At 37.8% G+C, this 20,681-nt stretch overlaps 1 protein-coding gene across 10 annotated transcripts in view; it reads left to right on the top strand.

The window, feature by feature from the left end:
- Positions 1 to 2,443: 2,443 nt before the first annotated feature.
- The window catches only part of LOC126972369 (keratin, type I cytoskeletal 9-like), a 71,564-nt gene continuing 53,326 nt past the window's right edge, over positions 2,444 to 20,681 (top strand). For 3 of the 10 annotated variants that reach the window (XR_007731168.1, XR_007731167.1, XR_007731166.1), the window contains exon 1: positions 2,526 to 2,596. Coding sequence is in view for 4 of the 10 variants with exons in the window: in XM_050819164.1 (XP_050675121.1) it covers positions 2,546 to 2,596 (51 nt within the window). In the remaining 6 variants the exon portion in view is untranslated. Of the gene's footprint in view, positions 2,597 to 4,122; positions 4,142 to 9,364; positions 9,425 to 11,163; positions 11,225 to 11,465; positions 11,496 to 12,466; positions 12,509 to 14,351; positions 14,397 to 18,205; positions 18,255 to 19,074; positions 19,158 to 20,681 lie in introns of those variants that run through there. The other 7 variants (XR_007731157.1, XR_007731165.1, XR_007731159.1 and 4 more) reach the window with 7 other exon arrangements.

Genomic DNA, 20,681 nt, shown 5'->3' with positions numbered 1-20,681 from the left:
TATTTATTTGTTGAATAAGGTACATACAGCTGGATAATATATAATGAAATAGCTTAACAATATTTAGTTAAAATTTTCCATGAATATTCAATAACAACAAAAACGAAAGGTCGAGAAAACATTTAGACTAAATTTTTTGCTGCTATTTAGCGTCCATCGAACGACGTCACGGGCATCAACTAGTCAAAGTCAAGAATATATTGAAAAGCATCACTCAAGATGTTAATTTCTTTAAATTTTGCTCTCAATGGTTCTTTAGGACCTAGATTATAAATAACGCGAATGGCCCCCTTCTGCAGCACAAGTATTGTATTAATATCGGCAGTTGACTGAACAGAGAACTGATATTTTTTTTAAACCATTTATTTCTGATACAACATTACAAAACGATATGTATATAACGATAAACGATATGGATATATAGCTTCATGACTTCTGTAAAGTGCTGTTGCAATATGTTATGACTTACTAACTCGACTCAGCCGAGTAGTCGGCATAATAAGTTTATGTTTGTTGCTGATGTTAACATTATGTTTATGGCAGTTTCTAGAAAATTTACTAATGCGCCTATGTAGTATGTACGTACATGCATAACTTTTATATTACCAAGAATAAATTAAGCCACAATAGTTAAAATTTTGTATATACACTGGCCTGCAAAAGTAAGTATCACACTTTTCAAATTATTTTTTTTTCTTAACTATAGAAGGTAGAGATTTAAGATTAAAAACGTTTTGTTGCAAATTTTATAGGCTTTAGTTATTAGAAACTAATATTATACATTAGTAAGATTTCTAACTTAAAAAGATAAAACAATGAAATTAAACATTTTTAGTTAAGTGTAAAAAAATTCAACTAAAATGTATTACATGTTATTTAATTTTTAATAACTGGTATTGCCTCCTCGAGCTCTGATTACAGCTTCGAGCCGGTTTGGCATACTGAACACTAGGTTTCGGAGCCGATGTTGGGGAATATTCTCCCATTCTTCTACCAGGGTCTGCGATTTCTGACTAGCCCCCCAAGCTCATCCCAGGCGTGTTCGATTGGGTTGAGATCTGGACTTCTTGATGGCCAAGCCATCACGCTGATACCGACCTCCTGAATATACTCTTGTACGATATGAGCCGTGTGTGGCCGCACATTATCATGCATCAGCATCGGTCCATCACCCATATTTGCTAAATACGGCCCTGCATACTCATTGAGAATCTCTTGAGCATATCTTTGCCCAGTGAGGGTGTCATTTTCTATGGATACTAGCTCTGTGCGACCTTCTGAAGATATGCCAGCCCATACATGTACACTGCCTCCACCGTATTGGACTCTTTCTGAGATGCAGGCTTGAAGGTATCGCTCACCAGGTCGCCTGTAAACACTTCGCCTTCCATCAGAAGTGTAAAGGGAGAATCGAGACTCATCTGCAAACAAAATTATTGACCATTCTTCTTCATCCCACTGTATGTGCTGACGGGCGTATCGCAGTCTCGCTACTCGATGCTGTCTCTCGAGTTTTGGGCCACTCACTGGTCTTCGGGGTTTCAAATTTGCTTCAGCAAGTCTTCTTCTCATTGAACTGTCACTAATGTAGTCCCTCCGGGTCTGAAGTAGCTGTTGCTGGACTTCAACTGCATTTTGGTGGCGAGTTCTTAACACAGTGGAAATAATATAACGATCTTCTCGGGCACTGGTACACCTGGGTTTGCCATTACAAGGTCTCCTCGGATGGTGTCCAGTCTCTTCGTACCTTCGCTTTACCTTCTGGACCGTTCGTACCGTCACACCCACCATTCTTGCAGTGCGACGCATACTGATGCCTAGTTCCAGAAAAGCCATGATCCTAGCACATTCTTCAACTGAAAGAGGCATGATAAATAAATGTTATGTGCTTTTTAGCATACATTTTTAAAACAAGACCAATCGATCTTGAAAAAAATTTAAAACAGAAATAAAAATATGAATGGTAAAATTGTAATTCGGTAACGTCCACTTTGAAAAAGGAATGGTTTTGTTTTTGAAGTTTTTTTTCAGCCAATTCTTAAAAGAAGGTTACCGACTATAAAGTTTTTTGTACAAAATTAAATTCTCTTTGGAGTCCTTTCTATTTCGAAAGTATATCTTATGAACTTAACGTTATCCCAATTTTAAAAGTGTGATACTTACTTTTGAAGGCCAGTGTAGTTGTAATTTTAGTAGATATATATATATATATATATATATATATATATATATATATATATATATATATTTGAAAGTAATAGGTAATTTGAAAGTAATACTTTTTCAGGAACTATGGACGCGATATTTTTTTCAAAATTATAAATATTCATGATAAATTGATCGAACGAAACTTCTAATTATTTTTCCAATAGTTCTACAATTTAAAGTTAATAGTATTTTTAAATAATATGTAAATTCGTAGATTAATAGTTGATAAATATTGTAATAATTTCCACCAATACAGCCGCGACATAATTTGTGAATTCCTATAAATAGTAAATGCAGTTATAACCGAAAGCAGTAAAGATTCAGAACAGAAGCCATAATGTTCAAATTTATTTGCGTAGCTCTCTTCATTTCTGCTATCATTGAAATTGTAAGTATACTTTAGTGTCTTTATTATTTAAACTTTTGTCTTAAGCAGAACTTTAGCGAATTATTTTCTAGAAATAGTAAAACCAAGATTATTGAAAGGCTCCATTAACTATTTTAAATTTTTGTCGCGTGATAATCCTTTATACCAGCCCACAAACCAAGGTTCTGAGGCGCGTGTCCTCGCTACTTATTGCTGATATCTCTGATTTAGTGGATCCCAGTATCAACTTCTTTTTTTAAAGGGAAAGTGCACGCGTTTTAAATAAAAAATGCGTGCACCCAATACCCATATTGTTACCTGGAAATACTGTGCAGGTAATCTCATTACATAGGGATTGTGTGCCTTTCCTTTCCACCTCACACGACACATCGCCATCAACCATTCGATGTTGAAGTATTAGGACCATTAAAGTCAAAATCAAAAATAGCATTCAATGACTGAAACGTTTCCAACCCAGGAAAGACAATATTATATCTTTAAACGAGCAATTCATGTATATATATATATAAATAATGAAATTTAGTATACGGGTAGTTTCGGGGGCAAGATTGGGTGATCCGTAAAGCAGCAGACTCCGGTTCGAATCCAGATGTCCTATTAGATGTTTTAGTTCAAGTTTTGTACCTTCTTAAAAATCTGAGCAAGGCTCGGTCGTCCGGGTACTATTTATAATATCTCAAAACTCATAAAGATACCTTAGGGCAGAGCGTATCAATTTCCATCAGCTGAACGTCATGCTCGTCTCGTTCCTTTTTTCATAAAAAAAGCATCCTATTAATATTATAAATGTGAAAGTTTGTATGTCTGGATGTATGTTTGAACTTATTAAACGCAAACCCTACTGAATAGATTTTGATGAAACTTTGCAATAATATAGCTTACACACCAGAATAACCTATAGGCTATAATTTATAAAAATATTGTGTGAATGATCTATACATCGAAATAAAATTGGAGTGTCTGTAATATTGAAATAACCGTTTTTTACTAAACGTTTATTATGAATACATATACGTACCGTATATACACTAAAATAACGTTTTTTACAATTTTTGTCTGTCTGCCTGTCTGTCTGTCTGTTTGTTCCGTCTATTCTGGCGACTTTTATTGGCAGGTAGCTGATAAAATAAGGAGTAACTTAGGCTACGTTTATTTTAGAAAAATAAAGCAATGTCCAAGAAACGGTCTAACTCTAAAAATAATTTAAATGGCAAAACAACTTTTGCCGTATCAGCTAGTATTCAATATAGTAACTAGTTAAAACTTTGATAAAATGCTCCAATAAGCTAAAAATGTCAACAATGTGACACGTTCTAGTGAACAAACCTCATTTTCAATGTACTCTATGGGAACTGTTTGAACCTGAATAGCTTTTGACCCCAACCACCTAGAAATCCAAACTGAATGGGCTTCTTTTCTCATCAAGACCTTTCATTTATGCTATAGGTCTGTGGTTGCTGAGGAATAAAATTTCCATTATTAAATTGATTGTATACATTTTACTAATTCTTGTAAAAAATTTTCAGAGCGTCCAAGCTGATTCAGGTAAATAAACATTAATCAATTATATATATTAATACTTAATTTTTTATTTTATAAATATTGATATACAAATTTACTTTGTTCCAAAATTTACGGAAGATACGGGACTCGAACCTGCGCCTCTCGGGTTCCGTCTGAGCGCTCTTACCAAATGAGAAAACCGTCCGAGTGACGCATCGATCGTTAATCTTGATATGTCTTGTTCACCTCTCAGGTTGTGGCTCTACATAAAAATTGAAATCTATCGGCAGAATAAGCTTTTATTACAATCACATAAAATGTTAAATTAAATATTTTATGAAATGTTATTTTTATTACTTTCTTTGAAAATTTCATTTTGCGAAACTCCTTTTATCAATCACAAGAATCACAAGAGCGTTGCCGGCTTTAAGGAGGCCTTGAAAACTGCACTGTGGAGGACCGCCACACATCCATAGGTGGGGATGATATCCTAACTTGTGGCGTGTCGTGCGAAGGTAGAATTCGGCGGCAGGAATCAGGTTAAACAGCTCTTCGGAACACTCCCCTTAATAAATGCGGTAGAAGACACAGTGAAGCAACGTCTCTACGCAACTCCAAGTGATCCAGCCGTTCACAGAGCTCTTGATCCCCGACAATTCGAGCTGGTCTGCGTTGCACGCGGTCAAATGGATCGAGCTGATACTGGGGTGCGCCAGACCAGAGATGACAGCAATACTCCATGTGTGGCCGGACCTGCGCTTTGTAGAGCGCTAGAATGTGGGCCAGCTTGAAGTATTGCCGTGCTCTATTAATGACGCCCAGCTTCTTCGAAGCCAATTGGGCTTTGCCCTCCAAATGGCCACGGAATTGGCAATCGCTAGAGTATTTACAGTACTCCGATACTAGGCGAGGCTTTAAGGGAAGTGTTTCTGAGGGTTAAATTGGACAAGGTTCAATTTACCCGATTCCGCGACCTTCTCGAGAGAGGACTCGATAGAAGACACAAGTTTCTCCCGGCACTGGTCGACAATTTCCCGAGGGAGACCTGCATGGCCCGTGTATACGGCATCATCAGTGCTGTCGTCTGCATAGCAATGTATGTTGGAGGTGTACAACATTTCATTGATATGCAGAAGAAACAGCGTGGGAGATAGCACACAGCCTTGGGGCACTCCAACGTTCACGGGCTTGGGATTCGAGCAATAACCGTAGGCAACGACTTGTATGCTGCGCCCAGAAAGGAAGCTGGAGGTCCACTTGCACAAGCTCTCGAGAAGCCAAAGTGAGGGAATTTTTGAGAGGAGTGCCTTGCACCATACACAATCAAAGGCCTTAGCTAATATATCAAGGTGTATATATATAGCTATCCAGGCTAACTGCCAAGGGGGAAGCCCTTGCTTGCAATAGCCGCCGCCCATCTATGTGCTAGGTATACGAGAAGATCGCCTGCCGACCGACCATGGTGAAAGCCGAACTGCTGGTCGTTGATCAACAGGTAACCCTCAAGGTATACCAAGAGCTGGCGCTTAATTATGCTCTCCATGATTTTGGAGAGCAGGGAGGTAATAGCAATAGGCATGTAGTTTGCCGGATCCGAACTGTTTCCTTTTTGTTGGATCGGATGGACAAGGGCTGACTTTCACGTTTACTTTATGAGTCAGGGACTACGCCTTTTCAATAAGAGTGCCGGAATAAACGCGTTAGCACAGGGGCGTCACTCGGCGTCAACTCAGGGGCGTGTGCCCCTGAGTTGACGCCGGTTCTTTTTATTCACGATTGGAGAAATGCCATCCGGCCCACACGACTTCCTGACGTCCAACGAAAACAGAGCTCGCCGAACAGTTCTGACACCGCGGGATGGTAGGCGGTGTTTTTCCGTTGTCATCAAGAGTCGAGTTGGAGGCAAAAAGAGTGCACAGGAGATCTGCTTTCTCTTTTTCCGTATGAGCCAGGGTGTCATTCCTCATGTGCAACGGCGGCATGGACGGCTGGTTGAAGTTACCAAGAGCAGCTTTCGACAATGACCAGAACTTGCGTGTTCCGGTCGGGTAACTGGAAAGCTGCTCGCCGATTTTGACGACACGCTTCGATTTCGCACGGGCGATTTGCCGCTTAAAAATTTTGGAGGCACGGTTATATTTCTTCTTTAGAACCAGGACCAGAACCAGGGCTGTGATCTGCCACTGATCGGTACTACAGAGCTTGGTATAAAAATATCCATGCCCTGCAGTATCACATCGGCTACTGCAACGGCACAGGCACTAGGTTCATCCCAAGGGAAACAAACCTTGCCCCAAGGGTAGGATCTAAAAAGTGAACGCATCCTATCCCAATTTGCTGACTTGTAGTGCCAAACGCGGCGGGTCGCTGGTGGTCTGTAACTTTGACGTCGGATAGGCACTACACTCCTGACCATGCAATGTTAGGACGTTCCGAGAGGGGCATCGACAGAGACCTGGTAGCTATCGGGATGTGTAGTCAGCAGAAGATCTAATAAAGACGGCATGTGGATATCCACATCTGGGAGCCGCGTTGGCGACTCAACCAATTGGGACAGATCGCCCTGCGTAGTCTGTGGTACGTGATCCAAGACATTCAGCATTGTGCCCGTTGAAATCACCCAAGACTACAATTAAAGCGGAGGGGATCTGTGCAAGCACGTCATCAAATGCCGCTTGAACACAGCCCATGGGGTGATCCGTTTCTGCGTTACCACTATGGGACCTGTAGATACACGCATAGATGCGGACGCTATCCTCTAAATCTACGCGGAGCCAGTGAGTAGACAGGTCCCTACCCTTAAAATTGCCGAGACAGTGACAGCAGATATCCTCCCTAACGTACACACATACCCCGGCATGAGGCAAAAAAGTATGTTTAATTTTGTACCCGGGGTACGTTAAATATGACGTATCACTAGGTCGAGATATCTGCGTCTCCGTAAGGAAAGACAAGGCCGGCTGCGCAGTCTCAAGGTGGTGGACGGCGTTTAAATTGGAGTTGGGATTCCCCTGATGTTACAAAAGTCTACGTGATGCGGATGGTACTTTGCACCTAATGTCCGTTGGTGGAATTCGGCCGCTGGAATCAACCCGAACAGTTCCTCTGAGCACTCCCCGTGATAAATGCGGTAGAAGATGCAGAGAGAACCCACATCTCTACGCAATGCTAAAGAATCAAGCCGATCGGAGATGACTTGATCGTCGATGATTCGAGCCGCTCTTCGTTGTATGCGGTCAAATGGAAGAAGCTGGTACTGGGGAGTTAGAACAGTACTCCATGTGAGGCCGAATATGCGCATTATATAGTTGCAGGCGGTAGCTTTTAGTGAAGTACTGCCTCGCCTTACTGAGTACACCAAGCTTTTTAAATCCCAGTTTGGCCTTCCCTTCCAAGTGACCACGGAACAGAACGTCACTCGATATATCGACGCTAAGTATGCCAATACAGGCTAATGCAATTAGAGGAGTGATCTCGAATCGAGGGGATACAATTAAGGGAGACTTTATAGTGGTGATCGACCAAACTTGTGTCTTCTTGGGGTTGAATTTGACTAAATTTTGTCGGCCCCATTCCGAGACTTTGCAAAGCATAGTCTCGATTTCAGACACAAGTTTGTTCCGGTTCTCGTCGACGCCATCCCGGGACATGTTGGCACGTCCGGTGTAGGAAGCATACCTTGTGCTGTCGTCTGCATAGCAATGAATACTGCTGATTTGCAGCATATCATTGATATGCAGAAGAAATAATGTCGGGGATAGACTGTAGGCCTCCGGATACTCCACTCACCAAACACAGCGGCATAGCCGCTATTTCACGCCGGTTTCGAGTGGGGGACTGGTATTTCTCCGGGCGTGCCGGCCCAATGCGGTTGTGTCATGGCGCTACTACTCCTAAATTCTACGATTTGTACAAAAAAAACGAAAATAAATTGAACAGCCTGTCCAGAATAAAAAGATTAAAGTCATAAAAAGGCATAAAATACATTTGTTTTCTCAAAATTTATTCCTTAGAATTATTTTTCTTGTCATTTCTAATATCTACTCGTAGATACTACTACCATCTCGGAAACAAATGGCGCTCTGAAACAGAACAAGCGGTGCAAGCGATTAGTGGAGAATGCCTTTTTTAAGTTCTGTGTTCAGAATATTGAGGAAACCCTTATTATTAGAACCAGAAACAGATTCCGTAATTCGTCGAACAGAGAAGCGAAACACAACCGCGCTAAGTGCGCGCGGTAAACTTACCGAGGCGCTTTTGAGCATGAACAAAGACCGATAACGGCTCGGGCCGCAGCACGCTCGGGAGTTATACATGACAATTCATACAGCGAGCGAGCGCGGGGTAGATACCACTGTATGGCTCTAACAACGTTTGCCGGCACAGCACTTGTCATAATATATTTATTTAAATTTCTCTTTCATGGGATATTTCATTTCAAAACATCATATAGTAGAGAGAAAGAGATAAAAGAGACTTAAGATTCTCTTCAAAATTCCTAAATTACGAACCTCACGAATGCTTTTCTTTATTAATAACTATTTTAAGATTGAGACGATAAATTTTTTCAACAACTTTACTCGTTCCCAGTAACATGAATTTCGTTTTAGACGACTTAAGAAACAGTGAATTATTAACCGATAGATTTGGATGATGTTTGAATAAAAATTATTCTTCCTAAAACTTATAAACATTAAACAAAGGATTTTCCTCAAAAGCTGGCATCTTTTTGGTCGTATGTCTGATCACTAAAGATCAGCTATTATTGATCTGCACGCCTGTTTGTGTTCTTTTTAAAGTTCCGTACCACAAAAGGAAAAAATGGATCCTTATGAGATCACTTTGTTGTCCGTGAGTCTGTCTATCTGTCCCTTTATCTCAATAGCACGAGTAGGTATCGAGTTCAATTTAAAACAATATAAACAAGGCTACAGTCTCATGAAGCTGTGAAAAAATCCGACTTCTAGTGAACGTAAAAAAAGATAAGGCGTTCTATAAAGATATTTATGCCGCAAAAAATTGGCTTGTGTTTTTGGATTTCCTCTTATTACGCAACATGAAAGTAAGAAACTGACATTTTGAACTATAATGTAGTGTTAGGTAAGAGATAGTACCTTTTATCGTAGTATTTCAGCTATCTATTAATACTTTTGCCGTCACACCTTGCGGCTAAACTCTGAGTTTCTCGAACTTGTTTATGTCTTTCTTATATTTCCAATATCACAGTGTCTCTATTTGTGTTTATATGATTTACTGATTCAACAGGAAAATCATCGGGACCATCGGATGGAGGAGAAGGCCACCGGGATGAACCATTAAAATCAGGTACAGACACTGTCACTAACATCATAGATATAAAGATATATAATTTTAGGGATTAAAGTATGAACTGTCATTTAGAACTAAAATCTCAAAAAATTTTTGTGTAAGGTATCACTCTCATCCGTATTTACGCGTGTATCTACAGGTTGCCGACCTTCCAACCGGCGTTAGACCTCTTCATAGAGAAACCCGTTTAGCGATCTCTATTTTCTTAAAACGCATTTATCTTAAGCAATCGCTAATTCCATTCTGCGGTCGGATTACCTCATGAAGGAATTGGCGAATTTATCTTTCCCATCTTGACTTTGAAAGCACTAGGGACGAGAGATTAATTAATGCTACCTGCTTAACGACAGTTGGATTTTATATTAAAGTGAATAAGAAAGCAAGCTCCAAGGTGAATTTTATATAAGAGTCAAGAATATATAATATACACTAAAATCTATGAAGAATTTTCTAATATACTAAATGGAAGAATGATAGGCTATTTTAAGGTCTTTTATAAAAAATAAAAAAATATTTTGTGATTATTTTGTTTTAACTAAAATTATTATTTTAATGGCCTTAGAAAATTAGTATGATAAAAAAACTTTATTTCTTGAAAAACTTTAAATTTTAATTAAAATTATAAAAATATATATTATATATATATATATATTAAATAAAATTATTAATAATCAGTGTTGCCACCTCTCACATTAATTACACACCGACATTGATTGTTCATACTAAATTAAATTGTCCATTAAAACAGTTTTAATTTTCCATAACGTATCGAATTAAAAGTTAACTTAAACAAACTAAAACGAATTAAAAGTTAACTAAAAGAACTAAAAGTTTTGTTGCCGTATTTTGTTCTTTCTTGTTCTTTTTTTTTTAATTTTGAAAATTGTGTTTCAATGTGTATATAAGCTTTTTTTGGAAACTTAAAAAAAATATAAAGTCGTAAATAATTTAGAATTAAGATATGCCTAGATTCTGTTGGATGTGTGTATACTAGTAGTGCTCACTTTTTGGTCAGTGTGTACTTAAGACTATGATCCAGCCGTTGGCTAAGGCTGGATAACTTGGCGTTGCGTAGAGATATCGCTTCATTGTGTGTCCTCTACCGCATTTATCATGGGGAGTATACCGAAGAGCTGTTTCACCTGATTCCTGCCGCCGAATTCCACCTTCGACACGCCAGAAGTTAGGATATCATCCCCACCATCTGGATGTGTGGCGGTCCTCCACATTGTGGTTTTCAAGGAGCTTTCTACCACATTCTACAAAGCTGTTGAATGAACTTCCTTGTGCGGTGTCTCCGGAACGATTCGACATGGGTACCTTCAAAAAAAGCGCGTACAAAGATAAAGATTAAAGATTATTATTTATTATTATTATTTCCTTAAAGATCTCCTGTTTTTCCTCTGGTGTTGCAAGAGAATGTGGGCGGCGGTGATCACTTACCACCAGGTGACCCGTACGCTCGTTTGTTCCCATTTTCCATAAAAAAAGACTATCTTGCCTTGGTAATTTAAGATAAAACGCAATTTGGTAATAGGATTATGCAAATGTCATTAACAATCTGCAAAAATAGGAAAACATTTTCTTAAAGGTTGGCAAAATTAATATGTCTGGTAATGCCAGACACAATGTTCAGAGGTGGTCACTATACAGCAAGCCTCTTTATGTTTGTTATTTCATAAAACGTTAAGATTTCATCAAAAAATATGCTTAATAATATTTATTTTCTTTGTTAGGAACTGACAGCGTTTCAAACGATGAAGCACAGACTAAGCCTCTTGGACCAGGATATCTAGGTACTGATACTGTTTCACTTACATTATTCAATAACATCAGGGTGCACATCGTTGAACCTGTTTGTCGATACTGTTTTGTTCATTAAGAAATAACTTTTGATCTTATAATAACAGCCATCTATTCACTTTTACCATTGCACGATATGGTCATTTATGCTTTTGCGATTAAACTCACTACTTCCAAAATCACAGCATCTATAATTGTACTTATATCATTTACTTATCAATAGGAAAAATTTCAGGACCTTCGCGATCGGGAGAAAGTGACGGAGGTAATTGATTCTATAAATAATTAATATCTTAATTAAGTCATACCACCATTATATCTATAGGCTTAGGAGTAGATAATACTTTCAGTAGGCTAGGCAAGACCTTTATATAGCGCTGAGATGCATGGTATCCTGGAAAATCCCGTCTAGACGTACTGATTTAAGTGGAAGAAACTTATTAAATATTAAGTGCCTATATAACATTGTCTTTATTATTCTTTGAGATATAATCCAATCCGTCTGATCCGATGAGGAGTTGCAGAGCAACACAACGATCACTCAAAGGGAGTACGGATTTGGTGTATGTTCAAGCAACCTAGGTTTCGCTCTGGTGGCTCGAAAAGAAGTGTTTTACCTTATCCGCTTGGTTTGTGGATTTTATGCTGCAGAAGTATCTCCAGTAATATCTCTACCTATTGCGGATGCGCTTCTTGTCTAAGAACTGGGCTTGCCTGTACAAGTCCCAGTCGCCTAGTGCTATGGTGTTTATAGCTCTGTTGAACAACTGCTTCGTAGTTGAACGCTCCTATGTTAAACCAATTTACAAAGTATAGATAGTAAATAATTATTATAGACATGGTGGAGCAATTGAATTTACATAACTTTTTTTTTTATTTAATGAAAGAGGGCACTGCAGATCCTATGTGGTGTGCTTGCTTTTACAACAAGAAAAAAAATGGACCGCTGATTTTCTTGCGCCCGTTCTTCTCGGGTCTGAGGCATACTTTTTTGAGTGGGTGATAGTTTTTACTTTCAATAAAAGACATCATGTCCCATATTTAATAAATTATTTGAATTTGAATTGGTCAGTTAGAGGGTTCACTGGTATATTACGCAATTACAGTAAAATAATTATTTTTCTATGTATAGTTATGAAGCATAATATAAGATGAAAGCAAACTCACATTTTTAATTTTAGGTACCTTTATTCGATTTAGATATTATTATATTAATTTGATTTACTTTATCAACAGGAAGACTTCCAGGACCTTCGCCGAAGGGAAAAGGCAACAATGGTAAATCAATCTATAATTTATGATCGTTTTAAAGATTCCATCCGTTCGATTATAGTATTTTATGCAACATTTGTAAAAGAAGGGTCAAAAAAAGCTAGTGCAAAGGAAGAAACAGAAAAGGTCCTAAAGTGAAAACCTAAAAAAATTATCTTAATATATTATATAAAATGCTAATATTCGTACGTATGTCCACGGTTTTTTCTATCATCCGCAACTCACTGCAAAATAACAGCATCTTTAATTGTACTTATATGATTTACTTATCAACAGGAAAAATGTCAGGACCTTCGCGGAAGGGAATAAGTGACGGAGATAAATGAATCTATAAATAATTAAAATCTAAATTAAGTCATACCACCATTATAGGCTTTATATATATCTTTAGGCTTAGGAGTAGGTAATACTTTCAGTAGGCCAGGCCTTCTATATAGCGACCTTTACATAGCGCTAAGATGAATGGCATCCTGGAACCTGGAACGTTTACAGGTCGGAGTTGGTATATGTTCAAGCAACCTAGGTTTCGATCGGGTTGGCTCGAAAGGAAGTGTTTTACCTTGTTTAAAGAAGAAACAGAAAAGGTCCTAGAGTGAAAACCTAAAAAATAAATCTTAATATATTATGTAAAATGCTAATATTCGTACGTTTGTCCATGGTTTTCTCTATCATTCGCATCTTCAATCAAATTCCCGTTGGAATGGTATATACCCCTCGGTTCCCTGGTGTGCGTAAGGGAGTTTGGTCGGGATGGGTGGAAGTGGGGGTTGTTGGTGGCAAACATGTGCAATTATATACATCTGTCCTTCTCTAACAAATGTAAACCTCTGTAAAATTCTGAAAAATCTCGTGAATGATCTAGAAAGTTCTAGAATGTGTGCATCTGATGTTCTAAAGAAAGAACTGATGTTCTAGAGAGAGTTCTAAAGCTTTCTGGAATGATCCAGATAATTCTAAAAATTTCTAAAATGATCTAGAATATTCTAAATAAATTCTATTATATGGTTTCAATACTTATTTTTCGAATTCCAACGTTTCTTTTTTTTTTTAATTCGCCCAGCAAAGCGGGTGGAAATAGCTAGTATTAAATATAAATCAACCTCATCAGCTGGAAGACGTCCACTGCTGGATAAAGGCCTCCCTCAAAGATATCCCTGACGATCGGTCCTGCGCTACCCTGATCCAACATATTTCGGTGACCTTGATCAGATTGTCGGTCCATCTTGTTGAAGGCCTGCGTCTGCGTCTTCCGGTACGTGGTCGCTATTCGAGGACTTTACTACCCCACCTGTCCGTCGAAGTATGTGCCCTGCCCACTGCCACTTCAGTTGCGCAATTATTTGGCTTTGGTTCTCCTATCGATCTCCTCATTTCTGATTCGATCGAAAAAGGAACCACCCAGCATGTGTTCCAACATAAGATTACGATATCGTCTGCGAATAAAAAGTGAGTGATAACACATCACTCACTTTCGATATTGATGCCCAGTCCGTTCCAATCCAGACGCTTAAAGACATCTTCCAACGCAGCGGTGAACAGCTGCGGCTATATGACATCGCCTTGTCTGACTCTCCGCTGTAGTCGAATAGGCTTCGAGATCTGATGCAGGGGACGGACTGACATGGTGGCGTTACCATACAAACACTTCAACGCTTCGGTAAATCGATCTCGATCGATTCAAAGGCTTTCTCAAAGTCCACGAACGCCAAGCATATTTTTTGTTTAATAATAAAATAACCCAGTTAATGCCAAGATGAAAGCATGCATACTATAAATTTGACTGTTCTTCTAGTCTTGTAGTCAAATACCACTGTGTTTATAATGGTACTAATACGATTTACTTAATCAGCAGGAAAAATGTCAGGACCTTCGCCCAAGGGAATAGACCATGAAGGTAACCGAATTATGTTAGTTTTAAAGCTTAGTTTATAGTCTAGATGCCTCTTGTAGCTATAACAGCGATGAAATTGAGTCTATTACTTTAGAGTCGTTGATGACCGACAGCATTATGTGTGTACAATTGCGAAGAAACAAGAATCCATTTTTAACCTTTTTAATGTGTGTACTACTTACTCAAACAATTACGGAATAAAAGACGGAGACGATATCATGTATACCAATTTATTATGGAGCATCAAATTGAAGAAGAAATTTATACAATATATTCAAACAGGCCACCATCAACCTTAGTTGAACCGATTCAGTTTAGGTACCTAAACTGAATCGCTAAAATTCGTACCATGAAGTACTTTTTACTGTATGGTATTTGGATAGCTTATGAAGAATGAATGAAATAAATTTGTCTGTGGTCTGCGGTGTGAGAAAGAGATGACGCTCTACAGTCGTTGCACGAGTTTGTCTCTCTTACTCAAACTATATGCGTTGCGTTTCGAAACCTAAAATGATATGATTTTATCGGTTTTTTTATGTAGAAAATACTAAAAATACATTTGAAAATTGCGCTTTATAGCGTCAAATTATAAACCATTAAGCTCTTTTTTGTACTTATTAAATAATTGTAAAATAAATAAATATAGTTCTTTGAATTACAAATTTTGCAAAGGTTTGCTTAGGTGTTTTCGTAAAAATAACGTGTTAAGAACGCACCTCCATTAATGTTTGATTTGACAGGAGCACAGTAGGTTCATTTTTTTAATTCGTTCTTGCGAACAGGCTATAAGCCCGGGCCCTTACTGGCTCGTCACTCGTCTTCAGTATTTTCATTATCGGTATTTATTTTCAGTATTACAAAAAAGCCCAATAAAGTATTCTCATCTCATCTTTCATCAATAAAATTTTCCTTCTCTGTATATTTTCACTTTTTTTTAAGTTATTAACAACACGATTCACTTTCCTCTAAGGAAGTAGGAACTTTTTTCGATTCGCTCTCTTTGAAGCTATCTAGTTTAGGTTGAAATATTACCTCATGGTACTAATGAATGAACGAAATAAATCATTGCGATTCAATTGACAACCTAAAATGAACGGCATTGCTATTTCGTACCACGACGTGATTAGAGCTATCTTATTTAGGTTGACATCAAATCAACTGATTAAATCGCAATGATGTCAATTGAATGTCAAAAATGATATCAACTGAATCGCAAACTGATTTAGTTCGTTCATTCATTCGTACCATGAGGTGTTATTTCAACCTAAACTGGATAGCTTATTTGTCAAAGTAACCGATTCGAAAAAAGTTGCTACTTCCTTAGAGGAAAGTGATTAATTGTGAACTGAACGCGTTAATATTAGTGCCGACAGTCGTCGGTCGAGCACTAAATGCAGTAAGGAGGGTAGAAGCAAGGAGAATCATCTCTTGAGGTAAAACAGTTGAAAAAGTATCCAGCTTCTGTTGTAAATTACAGTTCAAAAAGATTCCACAATGGCGCTAGTATAGGCACAGGGTATGGTATGGAGTATGGGGAATTGTAAACAAATTGAAGTATGCCGAGTTAAAAAAATTTACATCATTGTCGACTAAAGTACTGAAAATTCAACAACTTACGTTGTAAAATATAATGTAGTAAGGTAAGGTAAGTAGGTAAACGTGCACATAGAGTGATGAGTATAATTTTATATTTGGTTCTTTTTAAATTTACCCTGATGCTACTGTAACGCCATCATGCATTTTGACGGACACACAGATAATTCTCCTTCCCTCTTCCCTCCATAAAATGCAGCCTACACTCGCGATTTTTTTCTGTTAGTGTGTGTGCATTGCTCAAAATAGAGTGGTAAAGAACTGTCAATCTCAATTTTATTTCGGCGTTTCCACAGCTGTCACAGTGTATCTAGATTCTAGACGTATGAATATTTGATCTAAGTTTTATAGATTACCTCCCAGATTAAGTCACTCAGCCAATACTTGATAATATAAGTTAATAAGACAATTGTTTCTGAACCCCCGGTAAAACCCTCGCCCTTCACGTAGCAATGTGTACCTATTCGATTTTCTAATTCCTATGTACGTTTATTGGATGCTTTATAAGGTGGCCAACGCTCTTGTGATTCCTCTGGTGTTAAGTGTGGGCTATGCTAATCACATAGCACCAGGTAACCATACGTTGGCCGTACGCTCCTTTGTCCTCCTCTTACATAAAAAAATTACTTCATGGCATCACACTTCACAAACAAATTAGGATATTATCTGCACCAACTGTAAGCGTGGCGTTCCGCCATAGTGCTGTGTTCAAGGAACTTCCTTCCACGTACATGAACTTCCTTGTGCGATGTTACCAGGGAGATACGACGTGGGTACCTTCAAAAAAAGCGCGTACGCTTTTCTAAAAGACTGGCAACGCTCCTGTGATTCCCCTGGTGTTGGAAGAAAATGTGGACAGCGGTGATCACTCAACATACAAAAAAAAAATATTACCCCACCCAACTGTGTAATGAAAGTTACTATATAATGGAAATCATCTAATTATGCAGTGATATAAAATATTTTTTTTTAACTTGAAAGCTGTCTTTTAGTCCCTGGTACGAGGGACAAAAGCAGCAGATTCTCTCCCGGCAAGACGACTTTTGTCCCTCGTACCAGGTACTAAAAGCGAGCTCTTCTTCCAAGTGGGGAAAAAATGTATACGCACCACGTCAGATAAGTAGGACATTGCCACCCGTGGAATAATGAATAGTGACATTTGTGAGAATGACCTACTTTTCTTCCTAGGTGCGTAATGTAGTTACTATTTCAACTTATTCTTGTTCAATTTACTTTTGTACATAATAAATATTTACTAATAGGTAACTGTATGTTCATATTTCTAGAGAAAAAGCTTATAATTGAATAGTTAATTATTGTGCACCGAAATTTCCGTACTTCATGATTGACTACAAGAACTTTCATGTTTTTATTTTCGAATCATTCGTATTATAAGTTATGTCAATTAATAATTTATAAATGGAAAAGCCAGTAATTATTTGATTATGAAACTATAAGAAACATTTACTATTTATTAATTTTCTTCTGTTCATTGTGTATTAATATGATTTATTTGATCAACAGTAAAAAGATCACTGCCTTCGGGCAAGGGCCACAAAGGTAATTGACTCTACATAATATTATGATAGTTTTTAAGATTAGGTACCTATCTCTCAAATCTAGACATGAAATCATTATCATATTTAAAAAAAAATACTGTCCATAATATACACTATTGTATGTTTATATTGAATTGTTATTATGTAATACCTACGCAGACATCTCATTAAATATTTTTGATATTGGCTGTACATTGTCAGGTCATTTGCCCCACCGCGCTCAACATCGAAACCAGAGTATAATTTTCCACAAATTTTTATCCAAGATGTGCTTTATTATCATCTTTTTGTTTATAAATTGTGTTGGAAAATCGTTTTAGAGCATGTGAATAAAATGGAGGTCTATCCTAAATCAAGATTTTTATTTTAAATCTTGTCAGGTTGGTCACCAATAAAAAAAATATCATGTGAAATACGTGTGTAGTGATCATGACATTCTCTGTTACCTTCCCCCTTATCCCTTCCTCCTTATCTCCTTATCCCTTACCCCTCGCCTGTAACCCGCGCGCTTAATATAGCCTCGCTCCTCGATAAAGTTACAACTAGTAAACCGTTTTTTACTTTTCAAGTTTGTTATTTCACTGACTGTAATGACCCCTAATTGTAGTAGTAATACTTTTTATTTTAAAACATTTATTATATTTTATAATATCATTTTAGGGCACCCGGGAAGTACCTAAAACATCCGGATGTAGCGGCGGTCACTAAGGTAAATTTTAGTCTGTGATTGTGATGCCAACAACCATGCACAATATTAATGTGAACTAATTATCCGTGTTGAAGTGAATTTCGTCTATTTTATGTCAATTCTAATAAAACGTCATCGATATGTAGAAGAAACAATATAGGTAGAGGATAACACACAGCCTTGGGGAACTCAAGCGTTAACAGGCTTCGGGTTTGTGCAAAATCCGAGGACAACAATCACTATGCTGTGCCCAGTAATGAATTTGGTGATCCACTCTCTTAAACCATCGGGAAGCCCAAATAATGAAAGGTACTAATGGAGCGCCTTAACTCCCAGGCCATTCTCACTCTCATTTCGCGCAGGCGATTTTGCCGCATAAAGAAACTGGAAGCACGGTTGTATTTCCTCTTTAGAACTTTGCAGTTAGGATCCTTTCTGCCTAGTGCTGTAACCCATGTTCGCAACGCCTATATTTACAGTCAGCTATTTCTTAAGCTGACACATCGAACCAGGGCTGTGGTCTACCACCGATCGATACTACAGAGCTTGGTATTAAAATATCCATGCCCCGTAGTATCACATCGGCCACTGCAAAAACAAAGCCTATCCCAAGAGTAGAATGCAAAAAAGGTTAGCATCCTATCCCAATCTGCTGACTTGTAGTGACAAGTGCCAAACACTGATATAATTCAAGGCAGGTCAATAAATTACTTACATTGCGTGTAAATACAAGCAAGTCTAATATTGGACAGGAATAGTACAAGCTATGCTATTAATTGCCTCGTTATTAATTTTCAGTTTTATTCTGTGTTTATTATTATAATTGTGTGTGTTGTTTCAGGTGATGCCGTTAATTCAAATTAGATGACGCTAATTTTGAACATATATTATCATTTATTTCAATAAATATTATACAAGCATAAACTTGAAATTTATTTTATTTGACTTATATTTATACATGTTGTACTAATCCATACCTAAATACAGTATAGTATATCCCGATGCGTGAGTATTCGGCCCCATTTATCATCCCCTACCCTGTTTGTACTACATATATAATATTTAGTACTCACGTTCTATCGATGTAATCGAGGTTCTTCATCAGTGTGAGTTCGCGGTCGAGCCCATTTTTTTATGATATAAGGGATGAGACTATTAACTATAAATGGTGCTCCAAATTTCCACAACCTTGTCGTTAGGACTGTAAGTATCTACTGAGTCTTATTCTAAGACGCACTGAACAACATGGGTTTCAAATGCAAATGCAGTACCCCTGGCTTGTACAAAGAATACATAATAATGAATTCTTTGCCCTAGATCCTAAATGGGATCTGAAGATGGTGTGGAAAAAAAATTGTGATGTTTAATTTAATTTAAAAATAAATATGTAATAGTAAAAGAAAAACTAGAATTCTTTAATTCAATCCGACATTTTAATGTTACTAATACAGGTCAATTTAATAATAATTGTATACATGCAATTGTAAGTATGCTTTTATAGTAGATATCAAAATAATTGAAGTGAAAACTTCTTTCGCCGCGTTGGACACATTTTGGTAGGGAAAATCCTATGGTTTCGCGTCACCGACATGCGCATGACCGGCGCACGCGATAAATAAAATTAAGAAATTATAACGTCGTATAACATTTTTAACGTCGATAACAACAACAATCCGCTTAATGGCGGTAAGTGACTACTTTAAAATTGAATAGTCAGTAGTGACGTACAGAAAACACTAGACAACAGAATTTAACATCGCGGGAATTTTTGTAATCAGCCTAGTGGCCTAGGTACACATAGTGCCAAGGTACAACAGGTTTCCCTACAACAAAAATACTTCACACACGAATAGACGATAGCTCCATGGTTATGCAAAGAGCGCTCGGACGGAACCCGAGAGGCGCGTGATCGAGTCCCGTATCGTTCATAAATTTTGGTTATAAATTATTTTTTTATAATTAATCCCATAAGTGAGGGTTATCTGACTTATATGACTTTAAAATTACCAATTGTTTATCTATGATAAACTTATACTAAACGTATTATTGCTTTCATACTTTACGGTAAATAATCTACCCCAAGTAATTATCATTTTCCTGAGCTGTCCTCATTACATTTTTGCTCCAATTTTCGTCGATGGAATCTGTTCTGGTCAGCCGGATCATAGGATTCTCCTTCTCCTCCTGACGAATGCAATGTTTGCATTCCATCGGACATGGTCTTCTTGATAAAGCATCTGCGTTTGCATTGCTTTTTCCTCCTCGATGCTCGATTCGAAAGTCATACTCTTGAAGTTGATCAATCCATCTGGCCACTTGTTCTTCCAGATTCTTGAATTCTAGTAACCACTTCAAGGCGGCACGATCAGCCCTTACGAGGAAATTTGCGACCCAACAAGTATTTTTGAAATGTTGTAATGTCTTCACCACGCCCAGAAACTCCCTATG

Source organism: Leptidea sinapis, chromosome 2, assembly GCF_905404315.1.
Source record: "Leptidea sinapis chromosome 2, ilLepSina1.1, whole genome shotgun sequence".
NCBI lineage: Eukaryota > Metazoa > Arthropoda > Insecta > Lepidoptera > Pieridae > Leptidea > Leptidea sinapis.
This window is presented reverse-complemented; position numbering and strand designations above follow the sequence as displayed.